The 19,708-nt window shown below is 45.9% G+C and overlaps 1 protein-coding gene across 1 annotated transcript in view; it reads left to right on the forward strand.

Annotated features, from left to right (window-relative positions):
- LOC119930427 (two pore calcium channel protein 1-like) overlaps nt 1-19,708 on the forward strand; it is a 94,446-nt gene that overhangs the window by 56,912 nt on the left and 17,826 nt on the right. Inside the window, exons 9-13 of the mRNA XM_038748758.1 lie at nt 1,741-1,942; nt 7,645-7,789; nt 13,241-13,426; nt 13,842-13,906; nt 16,535-16,619. Coding sequence (XP_038604686.1) covers nt 1,741-1,942; nt 7,645-7,789; nt 13,241-13,426; nt 13,842-13,906; nt 16,535-16,619 — 683 coding nt within the window. The remainder of the gene's footprint in view (nt 1-1,740; nt 1,943-7,644; nt 7,790-13,240; nt 13,427-13,841; nt 13,907-16,534; nt 16,620-19,708) is intronic.

Genomic DNA, 19,708 nt, shown 5'->3' on the forward strand with positions numbered 1-19,708 from the left:
AGTCCCTACCCAACAGCGGGCTCACAGTCTAGAAGGGGGAGACAGAGAACAAAACAAAGCATGTTAACAAAATAAAATAAATGGAATAAATACGTACAAGTAAAATAAATAAATAGAGTAATAAATACGTACAAACATATACCTATATAGAGGTGCTGTGGGGAAGGGAAGGAGGTAAGGTGGGGGGATGGAGGAAGGAGGGGACTCAATGCTCCTTCATTCATCCTCCCTCCCATCCCCACAGCACATATGAATATATCTTTAATTTATTTATTTATTCATTCATTCATTCAATTGTATTTCTTGAGCTCTTACTGTGTGCACTGCACTGTACTAAGCGCTTGGAAAGTACAAGTTGGCAACATATAGAGACGGTCCCTACCCAACAGTGGGCTCACAGTCTAATAGTAATGTCTTTCTTCCCCTCTAGCCTGTGAGCTTGTTGTGGGCAGGAATGTGTCTGTTTGTTGTTCAGTCGTACTCTCCCAAGTGTCAAGTACAGTGCTTTGCACACAGTAAGCGCTCAATAAATGATTGAATGAATGAATGAGCTAAGGCCAGGGTCAGAAACTCTCCTCCTGGGAAGATCGGAGTGAGGATTTTCTGATCAGAGTGGCACGAGTCTGGGCTCTTGAGCGTGGTGACTGAATCTGTGGTCTTCTGAGGGTTGTGGGGGCTTCGGGTGGGCTACCTATTGCCTCAGGGGCTACCTGTTGCTGACTGTCACCCTCCCTCTTCCCCCCCTTTTCTCCATTTTCCTATACTGTCCCCTTCTCCAGCCCCCCTGGCAGCTACAGCTATTGCTCAGTCATATGACACAATGAAGTTATCCCATTGTCATGCAGAGCGGGCTATAAATTGGGGTGTGATATATATCAAGGCCATAAATTGCATGATTGACTCTGTGCTCCCTCTGCTTCAAAGATTTCATTTTATTTTATTTTTTGGCTCTTCTTCATCAAAAGGTTGACAAACCCTGGTCTGGGATTTCTTGTATTGGCAGTACAAAACTTCAGCTGCGCTCCCTGTTTTCCTGACACTGCCTCCCGTCTCCTCTTATCCACAGAAAGCTTCATTCCAGCACGTTCTCACTTTATTATAATAGCATTTATTCATTCAATCGTATTTATTGAGCGCTCACTGTGTGCAGAGCACTGGACTAAGCGCTTGGGAAATACAAGTTGGCAACATATAGAGACGGTCCCTACCCAACAGTGGGCTTATTAAGCACTTAGTATGTGCAAAGCACTGTTCTAAGCTCTGGGGAGGTTACAAAGTGATCAGGTTGTTCCACGGGGGGCTCACAGTCTTAATCCCCATTTTCCAGATGAGGTCACTGAGGCCCAGAGAAGTGAAGTGACTTGCCCAAAGTCACACAGCTGACGATAGGCAGAGCTGGGATTTGAACCCATGGCCCCTGACTCCAAAGCCCGGGCTCTTTCCACTGAGCCACGCTGCTACCCTCTCCTCCTTCCCATCTTAAATCAATCAATCAATTGTATTTTTTGAGCGCTTACTGTGTGCAGAGCACTGTACTAAGCGCTTGGGAAGTACAAGTTGGCAACATATACAGACAGTCCCTACCCAACAGTGGGCTCACCCCAAGCTTTTTCCAGGAACTTTCTCTTTGTGCCTGTCAGAGTGTCAGCCGAAGCTACTGTAGCAGAGAAAATGCGAAGATTTCTAGGAGTAAATGTATTCATTTTTTCATGAAAAATATAAACACCCTGTTTCTTTCAGAATGAGATCCGCAAACTGGCTTACATGAAACGTCACAAAATGATAGAGGCGTTCAACATCCTCAAGGCCAAGGAGGGCACGGAATTTGTGGTTAAAGAAAGCCGATGGAAACGATTAGTAGAGATAGTGGCCCCAGATATCAGCAAATCCCACCAAGACTTACTGTTGAGAATATCCGATGAGGAACAGAAGGGTCACGTGGGTGAGTAGCCTTAAATTGAGCTGATTCTTCTAATATGCTTGCGAGCCCGGGCTTTGGTGTCCGAGTTCATGGGTTCGAATCCCGGCTCCGCCAATTGTCAGCCGTGTGACTTTGGGCATGTCACTTAACTTCTCTGTGCCTCAGTTGCCTCACCTGTAAAATGGGGATGAAGACTGCGAGCCCCCCATGGGACAACCTGATCGCCTTGTAACCTCCCCAACGCTTAGAACAGTGCTTTGCACATAGTAAACGCTTAATAAATGCCGTTATTATTATTATTATGGACTGTTTGAGGCAGAAAGACGTCTCGTCTTCTCTTATGCCGTCGAGTCGTTTCCGACCGATAGCGACACCACGGACGCATCTCTCCCAGAACGCCCCGCTCTCCATCTGCGGTTGTTTTGGTAGCGGATCCAGAGAGTTTTTTTGGTAAAAATAACGGAATTGGTTTGCCACTTCCACCTTCCATGCATTAAACTAGAATCTCCACCCTTGACTCTCGCTGCTGCTGCCCAGCACGGGTGAGTTTTGACTTGTAGCAGATTTCCTTCCACTTGCAAGCCACTGCCCAAGGTAGGAATGGATTGGACGGGCCTCTTCTTGACTCTCCGTCCCGTAGCCGAGACTGGTAGAGAACTGGAAACTCTCCAGGTGTGACCCTGAGAGGGAGAGAGAGACATTACCGTATGCAAGTACTTACAATGTGGCAAGCGCTCTACTAAGTGCCGGACAGCACGTTGAAGTTGTGAGCAGAGAATAACGATGGCATTTGTTAAGCGCTTACTATGTGCAAAGCACTGTTTTGTTTTTGTTTGTGGTTTTTTTGATGGCATTTATTAAGCGCTTACTATGCGCAAAGCACTGTTCTAAGCACTGGGGAGGTTACAAGGTGATCAGGTTGTCCCACGGGGGGCTCACAGTCTTAATCCCCATTTCACAGATGAGGTAACTGAGGCCCAGAGAAGTGAAGTGACTTGCCCAAAGTCACACAGCTGACAAGTGGCGGAGTCGGGATTTGAACCCATGACCTCGGACTCCAAAGCCCATGCTCTTTCCACTGAGCCATGCTGCTTCTCTGAGCCATGACTGTTCTAAGCACTGGGGTGGTTACAAGGTGATCAGGTTGTCCCATGGGGGGCTCACAGTCTTCATCCCCATTTTACAGATGAGGCAACCGAGGCACAGAGAAGTGAAGTGACTTGCCCAAAGTCACACGGCTGACAACTGGCAGAGCCGGGATTTGAACTCATGACCTCTGACTCCAAAGCCCCTGCTCTTTCCACTGAGCCACACTGCTTCTCTAAATGTGGCTAGTGTATGGTGCTCTTTAATGATGTGTATATATCTATAATTCTAATCATTCATTCATTCAATCGTATTTATTGAGCACTTACTGTGTGCGGAGCACTGTACTAAGTGCTTGGGAAGTACAAGTTGGCAACATATAGAGACAGTCCCTACCCAACAGTGGGCTGCATTCATTCAATCGTATTTATTGAGCGCATACTGTGTGCGGAGCACTGTACTAAGCGCTTGGGAAGTACAAGTTGGCAACATCTAGAGACGGCCCCTACACAACAACGGGCTCACAGTCTAGAAGGGGGAGACAGACAACAAAACAAAACATATTAACAAAATAAAATAAATAGAATAGCAAATATGTACAAGTAAAATACTGAAATAAACATGTGGACAGGTGTCGAGTCGTCAGAACAAATAGAATTAAAGATTATATTGATGCTATTGATGCCTGTCTACTTGTTTTGCTTTGTTTTGTTGCCTAGCTCCCCCGCTGTAGACTGTGAGCCCGTTGTAGGGTAGGGGTTGTCTCTATCTGTTGCTGAATTGTGCTCTCCAAGTGTTAAGTACAGTGTTCCGCACACAGTAAGCGCTCAATAAATACGATTGATCGATGTTCCCGTTGGTGGACAGATCTAGCCACGCTCAGCCACTCTGTGGGGATGTTGGGGATATTGGCATTTATTTAGCTCTTGACAGTCTTTCCTCATCGCATGCGTGTTCAGGGGGGCTGTCGGAAACAGGCGCCTTTCCATCTCCTTCCCCAGGAGGGAAGGTGGTGGCATACCTTATCGTCATCAAACCCTTGAGGTGTAGGGACTGTCTCTATATGTTGCCAACTTGTACTTCCCAAGCGCTTAGTACAGTGCTCTGCACACAGTAAGCGCTCAATAAATACGATTGATCGATTTGAACGCCTGGGTTGGGGGATGCGGGCAAGTGTGGAAGGGACCCTCAGTTAATACCGTCGATTGGATTTTAGACAAAAAGCAAACCAATCACAAGATACCCTCTCTGGAAACCGTCAGAAGGCATTCATCTCACTTGATCCAACTCCAGTCCAACTGCAAGTCACTTAACTTCTCTGTGCCTCAGTTCCCTCATCTGCAAAATGGGGATTCAACACCCGTCCTCCCTCCTTTTTAGATAGTGAGCCCCACGTGGGACCTGATTATCTTGTAATAATAATAATAATGATGGCATTTATTAAGTGCTTACTATTAAGCGCTGGGGGAGATACAGGGTAATCAGGTTGTCCCACATGGGGCTCGCAGTCAATCCCCATTTTCCAGATGAGGTAACTGAGGCCCAGAGAAGTGAAGTGACTTGCCCAAAGTCGCACAGCTGATAAGTGGCAGAGCCAGGATTAGAACCCATGACCTCTGACTCCCAAGCCCGGGCTCTTTCCACTGAGCCACGCTGCACTCATCTCACTTGATCCAACTACAAGTCACTTAACTTCTCTGTGCCTCAGTTCCCTCATCTGCAAAATGGGGATTCGATACCCGTCCTCCCTCCTTTTTAGATAGTGAGCCTCACGTGGGACCTGATTATCTTGTAATAATAATAGTAATAATGATGGCATTTATTAAGTGCTTACTACTAAGCGCTGGGGGAGATGCGAGGTAATCAGGTTGTTCCACGTGGGGCTCACAGTCTTAATCCCCATTTTCCAGATGAGGTAACTGAGGCCCAGAGAAGTGAAGTGACTTGCCCAAAGTTGCACAGCTGACAAGTGGCAGAGCCGGAATTAGAACCCATGACCTCGGACTCCCAAGCCCGGGCTCTTCCCAGTGAGCCACGCTGCACTCATCTCACTTGATCCAACTGCAGTCCAACTGCAAGTCACTTAACTTCTCTGTGCCTCAGTTCCCCCATCTGCAAAATGGGGATTCAATACCTGTTCTCCCTCCTTTTTAGATGGTGAGCCCGACGTGGGACCTGATTATCTTGTCTATACCTCAGGACTTGGCACAGGGCTTGGCCTTTAGTAAGCGCTGAACAAATACCAATCAATCAGTCAATCGTATTTATTGAGCGCTTACTGTGTACAGAGCACTGTACTAAGCGCTTGGGAAGAACAAGTTGGCAACATATAGAGACAGTCCCTACCCAACAGTGGGCTCACAGTCTAACAGTTATCATTATTGACTGAGTGGATATGATTTATGGTCTGACACTATGGCATTTACATGAAGCAGCATGATGTAGTGGATAGAGCACGGGACTGTGAACCCACTGTTGGGTAGGGACCGTCTCTATATGTTGCCAACTTGTACTTCCTAAGCGCTTAGTACAGTGCTCTGCACACAGTAAGCGCTCAATAAATACGATTGAATGAATGAATGAATGAAAGTCATGGGTTTTAATCCCAGCTCCACCACTAGTCTGCTGTGTGGCCTTGGGCAAGTCACTTGACTTCTCTGGGCCTCAGTTACCTCATCTGTAAAATGGAGATTAAGTCTATGAGCCCCACACAAGACAGGGACTGTGCCCAACTCAATTTGCTTGTATCCACCCCAACACATAGTACAGTACCTGGAACAATAGTAAGCACTTAATAAATACCATCATTTGGTTTGGGATGCAGGCCCAATTTCATTTTGTTAATAATGTGCATTTAGCTCTAACTCTATATGTTGCCAACTTGTACTTCCCAAGCGCTTAGTACAGTGCTCTGCACACCGTAAGTGCTCAATAAATACAATTGAATGAATGAATTTGTTCTGACGACTTGACACCTGTCCACATGTTTAGTTTTGTTCTCTGTCTCCCCCTTCTAGACTGTGAGCCCATTGTTGGGTAGGGGCCGTCTCTAGATGTTGCCAACTTGGACTTCCCAAGCGCTTAGTACAGTGCTCTGCACACAGTAAGCGCTCAGTAAATACGATTGAATGAATGCCCACCTCCTCCCTTCTCTGCCCAATGTGTCCCTTACTCCTTGAGCCCTGCATCTGGGAGAGGGTGCCTTAGGGATGGAGCCTGGGAGAAGTTCAGACCGCCCCTCTCCCAAGACAACGTAAGAACAACCCCAGTCTAATTCATTCATTCATTCAATCATATTTATTGAGCGCTTACTGTGTGCAGAGCACTGTACTAAGCGCTTGGGAAGTCCAAGTCGGCCACATCTAGAGACGGTCCCTACCCAACAGCGGGCTCACAGTCTAGAAGGGGGAGACAGACAACAAAAGAAAACATATAAATAAAATAAATAGAATAAATATTCATTCATTCAATCATATTTATTGAGTGCTTACTGTGTGCAGAGCACTGTACTAAGCGCTTAGGAAGTCCAAGTTGGCCACATCTACAGACGGTCCCTACCCAACAACGGGCTCACAGTCTAGAAGGGGGAGACAGACAACCCAAGAAAACATATTAATAGAATAAATATTCATTCATTCATTCAATCGTATTTATTGAGCGCTTACTGTGTGCAGAGCACAGTACTAATCAATCAATCAATCAATCGTATTTATTGAGCACTTACTGTGTACAGAGCACTGTACCAAGCGCTTGGGAAGTCCAAGTCGGCCACATCTAGAGATCAGATGCCTTTATCTTTTGTGGGGGTTTTTTGATAGTATTTAATAAGCCCTCACTGTGTGTCAAACACTGTTCTAAAAGCTGGGGTAGATACAAGTTAATGAGGTCAGACTCAGCCCCTGTCCCACACGGGACTCACATTCCAAGTAGGAGGGAGAGCAGGAGAACTGAGGCACAGAGAAGTTGTGACTTGCCCAAGGTCACAGAGTGAGCAATTGGCAGTCCCGCGATTAGAACCCAGGTCCTCTGACTCCCATGCTCTCCACTAGGCCATGCTTCTTTTTGGGGGAGGAAGGGAGTGGGAAGGAACCACATTTCTCTATTAATAATAATATTATGTAATATAATAATGAAAGTATGGAAGAAAATGGCCCAAGGTGCCAAGCAGCGTGGCTCAGTGGAAAGAGCCCGGTCTTTGGAGTCAGAGGTCATGGGTTCAAACCCCGGCTCCGCCAATTGTCAGCTGTGTGACTTTGGGCAAGTCACTGCACTTCTCTGGGCCTCAGTTCCCTCGTCTGTAAAATGGGGATGAAGACTGGGAGCCCCCCGTGGGACAACCTGATCACCTTGTAACCTCACCGGGGCTTAGAACAGTGCTTTGCACATAGCAAGGGCTTAATAAATGCCATCATTATTATTATTATTTAGGCGGCGGCGGCGGGGAGAGAAGTGTTGGAGAGGCTCTTTTGGCTAGCTCATTGAGTCAGTCATATTTATTGAGCAGTTACTGTGTGCAGAGCACTTTACTAAGTGCTTGGGAGTGTATAACACAACAATAAATGCACACATTCCCTGCCCACCACGAGCTTACTGCTGTTTGCCTTGTAACGTGCTGTGTCTCTCCGTCTCTATTGTAGACAAAGAATGCTTTTTACGCCTGGCTGACCTCCTGAACATCCAAGTGATTACCATGAAAATTAAACTCCATCCCCTGGCCGTGTGGATGCCCCGGATGTATGATTCCAAAGGAAGTCTCTTTATTCGCAAGGTGGTGCGGGACAAGTAAGTGACGGGTGGGTTGTGGGCGTGTTTCTCTTTAAAATGAAACACACCGGTGGTTTGATGCTTCGTCCTGTCCAACTCTGTAGGGTGTGTATGGTATGTATCTGTCTGAATAGTCATGGGATTGACTGTCCTCCAAGTTTGTAAATTTAAGTTTGTCAGCCTCTCCAAGGCTACGCTGTTGCCGCTGATTGCTTTCATCAGTCAGTCCGTGGTCTTATTGAGCGCTTGCTGCGTGCAGGCCACTGTACTGAGCACGTGGGAGAGTACAATATAACAGAGTGGGAAGACACGGTCCCTGCCCATAACAAGCTTACAGTCGTTTTTTATGGCTTTGTTTATCTCTGTGTCATTAGAGACGGTACGGCCTAGGTAGCGTAATAGCAGACACTGTACTGCCATCGCGGCAACAAAATTCAGATCACACCCTTGGGATAATAATAATAATGATGATGGCATTTGTTAAGCGCTTACTAGGTGCAAAGCACTGTTCTAAGCGCTGGGGGGATGCAAGGCGATCAAGTTGTCCCACGTGGGGCTCACAGTCTTCATCCCCATTTTACAGATGAGGTAAAATGTTCTGCACCTCTCCCCCTCGTCCCCCTCTCCATCCCCCCATCTTACCTCCTTCCCTTCCCCACAGCACCTGTATATATGCATATATGTTTGTACATATTTATTACTCTATTTATTTTACTTGTACATATCTATTCTATTTATTTTATTTTGTTAGTCTGTTTGGTTTTGTTCTCTGTCTCCCCCTTTTAGACTGTGAGCCCACTTTTGGGTAGGGACCGTCTCTATATGTTGCCAATTTGTACTTCCCAAGCGCTTAGTATGGTGCTCTGCACACAGTAAGCGCTCAATAAATACGATTGATGATGATGATGATGAGGTAACTGAGGCTCAGAGAAGTGAAGTGACTTGCCCAAGGTCACACAGCAGACACGTGGCGGAGCCGGGATTCGAACCCCTGACCGCTGACTCCAAAGCCCGGGCTCTTTCCCCTGAGCCACGCTGCTTCTCTTCGAAGGCGTGTACAGCTGTTGAAGTTCCCGGCCTTCTTTAGGACGATGAGACCCGACCCCGTTGCAGATGCCAAATTTAATTTCTCGAGCAGTCGTACCCGTGCCACCTCCTTATCGCACTCAGCATCAAAGGGAAAGCCAGGGTCACAGACCATATGCAATCAGACAACCGGGATTAAACAATGTTTGGCACGTCCTCTTCACTGAGTTGGATACGTTAGGAGAAGAGATACCCAAACAGCTGTTCTGTGGCGCACTGAAATGGAGTAAACCCAACTCCCCCTGAATGCTTTCAAAGTGCCCTGTCGCAAAGTCCCAGTCGATGTGGCCTGACGGGGGGGGGGGGGGGGACACCTTGGTGACCAAAGACTGCTCGTCGTGGTGTGGAGCAATTCGAAATGGGATGACCGCTTTAGAACCGAGACCTTGAAAGATCGCAGCACAGAGGGCGCGGAGATCGCCCAGTTGGGAGAGCGTTAGACTGGAAATTGCAAGATTCCTGGTTCGAGCCCGGGTTTTGGCAGATTGGTCCCAGAGAAGCAGCCTGGCCTAGTGGATAGAGCTAGGGCCTGGGACCCAGGACGTGGGTTCGAATCCTGCTCTGCCCCGCGTCTGCTGTATGACCTTGGGAAAGTCACTTAACTTCTCTGTGCCTCAATTACCTCATCTGTAAAGTGGGGATAAATCGTGAGCCCCATGTGTGAGGTGGACTGTGTCCCACCTAATTAGCTTGTTTCTACCCCGGAGCTTAGTACAGTGCCTGGCACAGAGTAAGCCCTTTTCATTCATTCGTTCATTCATTCAATTGTATTTATTGAGCGCTTACTGTGTGCAGAGCACTGTACTAAGCGCTTGGGAAGTCCAAGTTGGCAACATATAGAGACGGTCCCTACCCAGCAGCAGGCTCACAGTCTAGAAGGGGGGAGACAGATAGCAAAACAAAACATTGACAAGTACCATTTTAAAAAAAAGAGGGGAAAAGTGAAAAACACCTGGTGTGTAACAAAATACAATCATGCAGCAAAGGGCTGTTTTTAAATGCTCATGTTATAATAATAATAATAATGATGATGATGGTACTTGTTAAGTGGTTACTATGTGCCAGGCATTCATTCATTCATTCAATCATATTTATTGAGCACTTACTGTGTGCAGAGCACTGTACTAAGTGCTTGGGAAGTACAAGTTGGCAACATATAGAGACAGTCCCTACCCAAAAGCGGTCTCACAGTCTAGAAGGGGGAGACAGACAACAAAACAAAACATTGACAAATACCATTTTTTAAAAAAAGAGGGGAAAAATGGAAACCACCTGGTAACAAAAATACAATCATGCATCAAAGAGCTGTTTTTAAATGCTCATGTTATAACAATAATAATAATAATAATAATGATGATGATGATGATGATGGTAATTGTTAAGCATTTACTATGTGCCAGGCATTCATTCATTCATATTTATTGAGCACTTACTGTGTACAGAGCACTGTACTAAGCACCTGAAAAGTACAATTCAGCATTGGGATGGATATAAGCAAATCGGGTTGGGCAGGTCCCCGCCCCATGTGGGGCTCACATTCTCAATCCCCATTTTACAGATGAGGTACCTGAGGCCCAGAGAAGTAAAGTGACTTGCTCAAGGTCACACAGCAGACAAGTGGCGGAGCCAGGATTAGAACCCATGACTTTGTGATTCCCAGGCCCGGGCTCTATCAGCTGTGCTACGCTGCCATCAGTCCTTTTCACATCAATCTTATAATAATAATAATAACAATAATAATAATGGAGCTTACTTAATGGTGCTTTGTTAAGCGCTTACTATGTGCAAAGCACTGTTCTAAGCACTGGGGGTTACAAGGTGATCAGGTTTTCCCACATGGGGCTCACAGTCTTAATCCCCATTTTGCAGATGAGGGAACTGAGGCTCAGAGAAGCTAAGTGACTTGCCCCAGGTCACACAGCGGACATATGGTGGAGCCGGGATTCGAACCCATGACCTCTGACCCCAAAGCCCATGCTCTTTCCACTGAGCCACTCAGCTTCTTATCAATTGTAATCACTGATACTGATGAAGAATCTGCACCGTCGGTAGTGTCACCTTTGACTCGGAAAAAGAGCTACATCCATTTTGAGCAGTGGTGTTGACACGACGTCCCCTGCTCTAAATATCTCAATTAGCCTTTCATCGGAGCTCTCCCCACGCTTAATCTAGAGCTCTACTGGATTTCTCACATTTCCTCAGACTCTTAACTTTTGTTTCAGGTTCGTAGAACAGGAGCTTTTTCTAGAGAATACATCTAAGAAATATACCAGAGTACTCTGTGGTTCTCCGTCAAAGACTAACATTTTTGTTTAGATGCCAGTGCTGAGATTGAGTGTCCACATCCATTTTAAGCAGTGACGTTGACACAAAGTCCCCTGCTCTAAATATCTCAGCCTTTCATCGGAGCTCTCCCCACACTTAATCTAGAGCTCTACTGGATTTCTCACATTTCCTCAGACTCTTAACTTTTGTTTCAGGTTCGTAGAACAGGAGCTTTTTCTAGAGAATACATCTAAGAAATATACCGGAGTACTCTGTGGTTCTCCGTCAAAGACTAACATTTTTTGTTTAGATGCCAGTGCTGAGATTGAGTGTCCACATCCATTTTAAGCAGTGACGTTGACACGAAGTCCCCTGCTCTAAATATCTCACTTACCCTTTCATCGGAGCTCGTCCCACGCTTAATCTAGAGCTCTTCTGGATTTCTCACATTTCCTAGACTCTTAACTTTTGTTTCAGGTTCACAGAACAGGAGCTTTTTCTAGAAAATACATCTAAGAAATATACCGGAGTACTCTGTGGTTCTCCGTCAAAGACTAACATTTTTGTTTAGATGCCAGTGCTGAGATTGAGTGTCCACATCCATTTTAAGCAGTGACGTTGACCCGAAGTCCCCTGCTCAAAATATCTCAGTCTTTCAGCAGAGCTCGCCCCACGTTTTATCTAGAGCCCTGCTGGATTTCTCACATTTCCTCAAACTCTTAACTTTTGTTTCAGGTTCACAGAACAGGAGCTTTTTCTAGAGAATACATCTAAGAAATACATTGGAGTACTCTGTGGTTCTCCGTCAAAGACTAACATTTTTGTTTAGATGCCAGTGCTGAAACTGTGTCCACATCATCTCTGATGTGTTAGAAGATGATGTTGTTTGTTAGAAGACGGGAGCAGGGTGGGGAAAGGTGGGGGTTTGAGGTGCCGCAGACTTTCTCTGCCCCACAAGATGAAAATCCCCACCAGCATGTTGGTTGGGGAGAGCCCTGAACCACCTCAGATATGAACATGCTTGGTATTCATTCAGCTGTATTTATTGAGCGCTTACTTTGTGCAGAGCACTGTACTAAGCGCTTGGGAAGTACAAGTCGGCAACATATAGAGACGGTCCCTACCCAACAGCGGGCTTGGCACACAGGAAGCGCTTAACAAATCCCATCATTATTATTATATGAACCTTATTGACGGCACATCTCCTCCAGGAAGCCTTCCCTGACTGAACCCTCCTCTCCTCTTCTCCTATTCCCTTCTGCGTGGCTCACACTTGCTCCCTCATCCATCCACCCTTGCTTTTCCACAGCACATATGTGTATATATATATATATATATATATATAATTTATTTATTTATTTATATTGATGTCTGTCTTCCCCACTTGACTGTGAGCTCATTGTGGGCAGGGAATGTGACTGATGTTATATAGTACTCTCCCAAGCGCTTAGTATAGTGCTTTGCACACAGTAAGTGCTCAATAACATATGATTAAGAAGAAGAAGAAGAAGAAGAAGAAGAAGAAGAAGAATAAATAATAATAATAATAATAATAATAATAATAATAATCTCCTCTCAGGGTCACACCTGGAGAGTTTCCAGTTCTCTACCAGTCTCGGCTATGGGAGGAAGAGTCCAGCAGAGGCCTACCCATTCCTCCAAAGTGTGAGCCCGTTGTTGGGTAGGGACCGTCTCTATATGTTGCCAACTTGTACTTCCCAAGCGCTTAGTACAGTGCTCTGCACACAGTAAGCGCTCAATAAATACGATTGAATGAATGAATTCCTAGCTTCAGCAAGTGGCTAGCGAGTGGAAAGCAATCTGCTACAAGTCAAAACTCACCCGTGCTGGGCAACAGCGGCACGGGAGAGAGTCGAGGGTGGAGACTCGAGTTTACGACGCGGAAGGTGGCAATGGTAAACCACATCCGGATTTTTACCAAGAAAACTCTCTGGATCCACTTCCAGAACGATCGCAGATGGAAAGCGGGGCGTTTTGGGAGAGATGTGTCTGTTGAGTCGCTATGGGTCAGAAACAACTCGACGGCGTAAGACAAGACAAGAAGGGTAATACCCGGAAGAGCCTCGTCTAATCCATTGGTGACTTTTCTCGTTCCAGGATGTTCATCTGGGTTTATGATGTGATAATTCTGATAAACGCTGTATTCATTGCTTTGGATGAGAAGAATCAGTTGATTTCTTATGCCGAATGGCTATTCCTCTCTCTATACATCATTGAAATTCTCCTGAAACTTTATACCTATGAGCCAAGGATGTTTTTTGGAAGGACCCAGTTTTGGAATTGGTAAGTGTGGGTGGGTCTGTGTCCACTTCCATTTTGGGGAGGGACAGGGAGAAAGCGGAAGAAGGCTTTGTGTCACCGACTTCTGGAAGCACCCCTGAATTTCTTAAAAACCAATTCTCCTAGATTGGAGAAGCGCTTTGGTGTGAAACTCAGTAGGAATGCCTGGCTCGGTGAAACCAGAATTGATAAAAGCCTGTCGTACTTTTGATTCCTTCCCAAAAGAGCCCCGTACAAACAGTCTCAGTATTTACCCTGGAACTGGAAAACAGGAGACGTGGTTTTTGATACGATGGTTGTCTTTTGGTGGTGTTTTTCTCAAATCCCTGAGCACTGTGGATCTCAAGGCCAGAATCTTTTATGTTCCAGACTACTTTCATTCTCTCTTCCTCCTTTCGCTCCTACCCTCTCCCCTTAGGTTTGATACTTTGATCATTATTGCCGCCCTGATTGCCACAGTCGCCAATACTACTATTAAATCAAGTAAGTTCTGGCGGGGGCTCTCTCGCCTCTTCTCTTTCCTGGCAGCTAGCAGTGTTTAGGGGCCCACGGGGACGGCTGTTTATTGTGTTTCCCTTGGACTGGTGTGGTCTTTGGTTTTGGTGGGGGAAGTGGGGGTTGATATTAGCAATGCATTTAGGGCTACAGTAGACCTGAAACTTAGTAATGATAATAATAATAATGATATTTGTTAAGCACTTACTATGTGCCAAGCATTGAGGTGAATAAAGATTAGCAGGCTGTCCCACGTGGGGCTTACAGCCTTAATCCCCATTTTACGGAGGAGGTAATGGAGGCACAGAGCAGTGAAGTGAGTTGCCCAAAGTCGCACAACTGGCAAGTGGCAGAGATGGGATTCATTCATTCAATCGTATTTATCGAGCGCTTACTGTGGGCAGAGCACTGTACTAAGCGCTTGGGAAGTCCAAGTTGGCAACTTATAGAGACGGTCCCTACCCAACAGTGGGCTCACAGTCTAGAAGATTAGAACACACAACCTCTGACCCCCAAGCCTCTGCTCTTTCCACTAAGCCACGCTGCTTCTTCGTAGTGGTACATAGTAAGCATTAAACAAATACTATTAATCAGCCCCAGCCAAAACAAACTGCCCGTTGGGTCTTTCTAACCGAGTCCCTACAGACCTGACCTTCAGCTCCAAGGGGAGTGAGGCCTTGGGGCGGCCCTGCTGTCTAAAAGTCAGTCGTATTTACCGAGAACTTACTATGTTCAGAATTCTGTACTAAGCGCTTGGGAGAGTACAAAAGGACAATAAACTGACACATTCCCTGTCACATTAACAAAACATGGCGGTCCTTGCTTGGCTGCAGATGGGATGGGTTTCTGTCTCCTCTCCCCAGCACTTATTCCCAGTGAAGTTGCCTGCCACCCGCAGAGGATGGAGGAAGGATAGGGGTGAGGAAAGGATAAAATCAGCAGACTAATAATAATAATGATAATTGTGTGTGATTTAATAATAATAATGGCATTTATTAAGCGCTTACTCTGTGCAAAGCACTGTTGCAAGTGCTGGGGACGTTACCAGGTGATCAGGCTGTCCCACGGGGGGCTCACAGTATTAAGCACTTACTATGTGCCAAGCACTGTAGAGAAGCAGCATGGCTTAGTGGAAAGAGCCTGGGCTTGGGAGTCAGAGGACGTGGGTTCTAATCCCAGCTCTTCCACATGTCTGCTGTGTGCCTTGGGCAAGCCACTTCACTTCTCTGTGCCTTAGTTACCTCATCTGTAAAATGGGAATTAAAACTGCGAGCCCACTGTGGGACAATCTAATTACCCTGTATTTACTCCAGGGCTTAGAATAGTGCTTGACACGTAGTAAGCGCTTAACAAATACCATCATTATTATTATTACTAAGCGCTGGAGTCTCATCAGGTTGGTCATCGGCTCTGTCCTATGCAGGGCTCACAATAGGAGGGAGAGCAGGTATCGGATCCCCATTTTACAGATAAGGAAACCGAGGCCCAAAGAAGTTAAGTGACGTGCCCCAGGTCACACATCAGACGAGTGGAGGAGCTGGGGTTATTATTATTAATTATAATAATTGTGGTACTTGTTAGGTGCTTACTGTGTGCCAAGCGTTGGGGGAGATACAAGTTAATCAGATCGGACACAGTCCCTGTCCCACATGGGGTTCTTCCCATTTTACCGATGAGGCAACTGAGGCCCAGAGTAGTTAAGTGACTTGTCTAAGGTCACCCAGCTGATGTGTGGCAAAGTCGGGATTAGGACCTACGTCCTCCAACGCCTCAACCCCTTTCTCTAGGCCTTGCTGTGTCACCCAGCGCTTAGAACAGGGCTTTGCGCATAGTAAGCACTTAACAAATACCATCATTATTATTATTACTCCCCAGGAATCTTTTGCCACCATTTACTCTAACTATTTCTGCTCCGTTTCTGCCTCTTTCTACACACTCCCCCTTCCTGCAGAAACTGGAGTTTGGGCCAATAATAAATGATATGAGATTGTTAAGCAGGAACAGAGGGAATTTCTGTGTCTCTGTGGTAACAATGATGGTACTTGTTAAGCGCTTACTATGTGCCAAGCACTGTTCTAAGTGCTGGGGTAGATACAAGGTAATCAGGTTGTCCCACGTGGGGCTCACAGCCTTAATCCCCCTTTCGTTCAATCGGATTTATTGAGCGCTTACTGTGTGCACAGCACTGTACTAAGCGCTTGGGAAGTACAAGTTGGCAACATATAGAGATGATCCCTATGAGGTAACTGAGGCACAGAGAAGTGAAGTGACTTGCCCAGAGTCACACAGCTGACAAGCGGCGGAGCCGGGATTAGAACTCACGACCTCTGACTCTCAAGCCCGTGCTCTTTCCATTCATTCATTCAATCGTATTTATTGAGCGCTTACTGTGTGCAGAGCAATGTACTAAGCGCTTATCCACTAAGCCACACTGTGCAAACCCTTTCTGCCTATGGTCTATCCAGTGCAGCATCAGTCCGCTCCTTTGCCCAGAGGCTAAGCCCTGGTTTTTACGCCCTGGTTAAATCAATCCGTCATCCGGAGCATCAGGGAGATTCTAGGTCTCGTGGTGCAAAGAGAACACGTCCGATCGAATGTCACGGTGGTGTTTTTCAGCGACTTACAACAGCCAGCAAATCTTGGATATCGTCTTTATCTTGAGGGTTCTCCGGCTCGTCAGGATCATTGACAGCATAAAGAGGTGAAAACCAAATAAGGGGTGAGATGGAAGGGGTGTGGAGGGGTGGGGGCTGCCATCCGCCAATTAATGGCATTTAATCAAAGAATAATAATAATAATAATAAAGATGGCATTTAAGCGCTTATAAGATTGTTAAGCAGGAGCAGAGAGAATTTGTATATCTTGGTGGTAATAATGATGGTATTTGTTAAGCACTTACTATGTGCTCCTGAGCCCCTTTCTTCCTCTCCCCCTCGTCCCCCTCTCCATCCCCCCATCTTACCTCCTTCCCTTCCCCACAGCACCTGTATATATGTATATATGTTTGTACATATTTATTACTCTATTTATTTATTTATTTATTTATTTTACTTGTACATATCTATTCTATTTTATTTTGTAGTACGTTTGGTTTTGTCTCCCCCTTTTAGACTGTGAGCCCACTGTTGGGTAGGGACTGTCTCTATATGTTGCCAATTTGCACTTCCCAAGCACGTAGTACAGTGCTCTGCACACAGAAAGCGCTCAATAAATACGATTGATGATGATGATGTGCCAAGCACTGTTCCAAGCACTGAGGGAGATACAAGGTAATGAGGTTGTCCCACGTGGGGCTCACAGTCTTAATCCCCATTTTCCAGATGAGGGAACTGAGGCACAGTGAAGTGACTTGCCCAAAGCCACCCCGCTGACAAGTGGCGGAGCCGGGATTAGAACCCAAGACCTCTGACTCTCAAGATCGGGCTCTTTCCATTAAGCCACGCTGGAAGCTAAAGAGGGAGAGAGGAGCTGAGCTCATTTCCCCACCCCAGGATGGGGAGGAGATGCAGCTCATTGCATCTGTGAGCCCACTGTTGGGTAGGGACCGTCTCTATATGTTGCCAACTTGTACTTCCCAAGCTCTTAGTACAGTGCTCTGCACACAGTAAGCGCTCAATAAATACGATTGATTGATTGATTGCCAAGCTGCTCTGTCTAATTCTATCAACTAGCACCTCTCCCTGGGTTTGCTCAATCCCTCAGTCAGTCACATTTGTTGAGCGCCAAGTGAGCGCGAAGCGTTATATTAAACCCTTGAGAGAGTACACGAAAACGCCCACTATTGGGTAGGGACCGTCTCTATATGTTGCCAACTTGTACTTCCCAAGCGCTTAGTACAGTGCTCTGCACACAGTAAGCGCTCAATAAATACGATTGATGATGTTGTCCCCCGTGTTTAAGGAGTTGACGGTCCAAGTCCAACCTAAATGGGAGGAGCACATCTTTCTGCAAGTCTCGGCATTTTGGGGTGGAGAGGGGCCGACTGTAATCAATCAATCAATCAATCGTATTTATTGAGCGCTTACTGTGTGCAGAGCACTGTACTAAGCGCTTGGGAAGTACAAGTTGGCAACATATAGAGACGGTCCCTACCCAACAGTGGGCTCACAGTCTAGAAGGACTAGACGTAATCGGGATGTAATCATCCTGTCTTTCCTGAATCCACCTCCAAAGTAGCCAGGGGTGGCCTAAACCTTAGAGTTATTTTTATGCTTCCCGTCACTGTAGACAGCACCACTTTCTCACAAGGCCGTAATCTCGGCATTATCCTCGACTCATCTCTCTTTCGACCCACATACCCAGTCGGTTCTACCTTCACTGTGGCTCAGTGGAAAGAGTGTGGGCTCGGGAGTCAGAGGTCATGGGTTCGAATCCTGCCTCCCCCACATATCTGCTATGTGACCTTGGGCAAGTCACTTCACTTCTCTGTTCCCTCATCTGTAAAATGGAGATTAAGACTGTGAGCCCCACATGGGACAACCTCATCTCCTTGTGTTCCCTCCAGTGCTTAGAACAGTGCTTTGCACATAGTAAGCACTTAACAAATACCAACATTATTATTATTATTCACCCCATCACTAAAATCTGCCCTTTCATTCATTCATTCAATCATATTTATTGAGCCCTTACGGTGTGCAGAGCACTGTACTAAGCGCTTGGGAAGTACAAGTTGGCAACATATAGAGACGGTCCCTACCCAACGAAACTGTTACTATGCTGCTCCAAGCGCTCACCCTATCCAGCCTTGATTACTTCACTAACCTCCCTGCCGCCTGTCTTTGCTGCCCAGATCATTTTTCTAAAATAACGTTCAGTCCGTGTTTTCCCACTCCAAAAGAACCTCCGATGGTTTCCCAGCCACCACCTTATCAAACAGAAATTCCTTATCAAGGGCTTGAAAGCACTCAATCACCTTGCCTCCCCCTATCTTACCATTTTTGTATTATAACACCACCGTCTCACTTTGTTTCTCTGAATCCAACCTTCTCAGCAACCCTTCGACCACGGCCTCCCTCTGGCCTGGAATTCATTCATTCATTCATTCAATCGTATTTATTGAGCGCTTACTGTGTGCAGAGCACTGTACCAAGCACTTGGGAAGTCCAAGTTGGCAACATGTAGAGAGGGTCCCTACTCAACAGCGGGCTCACAGTCTAGAAGGGGGAGACAGACAACAAAACAGAACATATTAACAAAATAAAATGAATAGAATAAATATGTACAAATAAAATAGAGTAATAAATATGTACAATGTTATCCCAGCACTTAGAGCAGTGCTTAGCACATAGTAAGCGCTTAGATGGCTCAGTGGAAAGAACCCAGGCTTTGAAGTCAGAGGTCATGGGTTCAAATTCCGGCTCTGCCAATTGTCAGCTGAGTGACTTTTGGGCAAGTCATTTAACTTCTCTGTGCCTCAGTTACCTCACCTGTAAAATGGGGATTGAGACTGTGAGCCCACCGTGGGACAACCTGATTACCTTCCATCATTATTATTGTCCTCTTTCAAATATATCAGATGATGTCTTTTCCCATCTTTGAGGCCTTCCCTAATGAAATCCTCATGTCCCCTACTCCATGTCCCTTCTGAGTCACCTATGAACTTAGATCTGTACTCTTTAAACCTACTGTACTCTGTACCTGTATATATGTATATATGTTTGTACATATTTATTACTCTATTTATGTATTTTACTTGTACATATCCATTCTATTTATTTTATTTTGTTAGTATGTTTGGTTTTGTTCTCTGTCTCCCCCTTTTAGACTGTGAGCCCACAGTTGGGTAGGGAC

The sequence above is a fragment of the Tachyglossus aculeatus genome, chromosome 1, assembly GCF_015852505.1.
Source record: "Tachyglossus aculeatus isolate mTacAcu1 chromosome 1, mTacAcu1.pri, whole genome shotgun sequence".
NCBI classification, from domain to species: domain Eukaryota; kingdom Metazoa; phylum Chordata; class Mammalia; order Monotremata; family Tachyglossidae; genus Tachyglossus; species Tachyglossus aculeatus.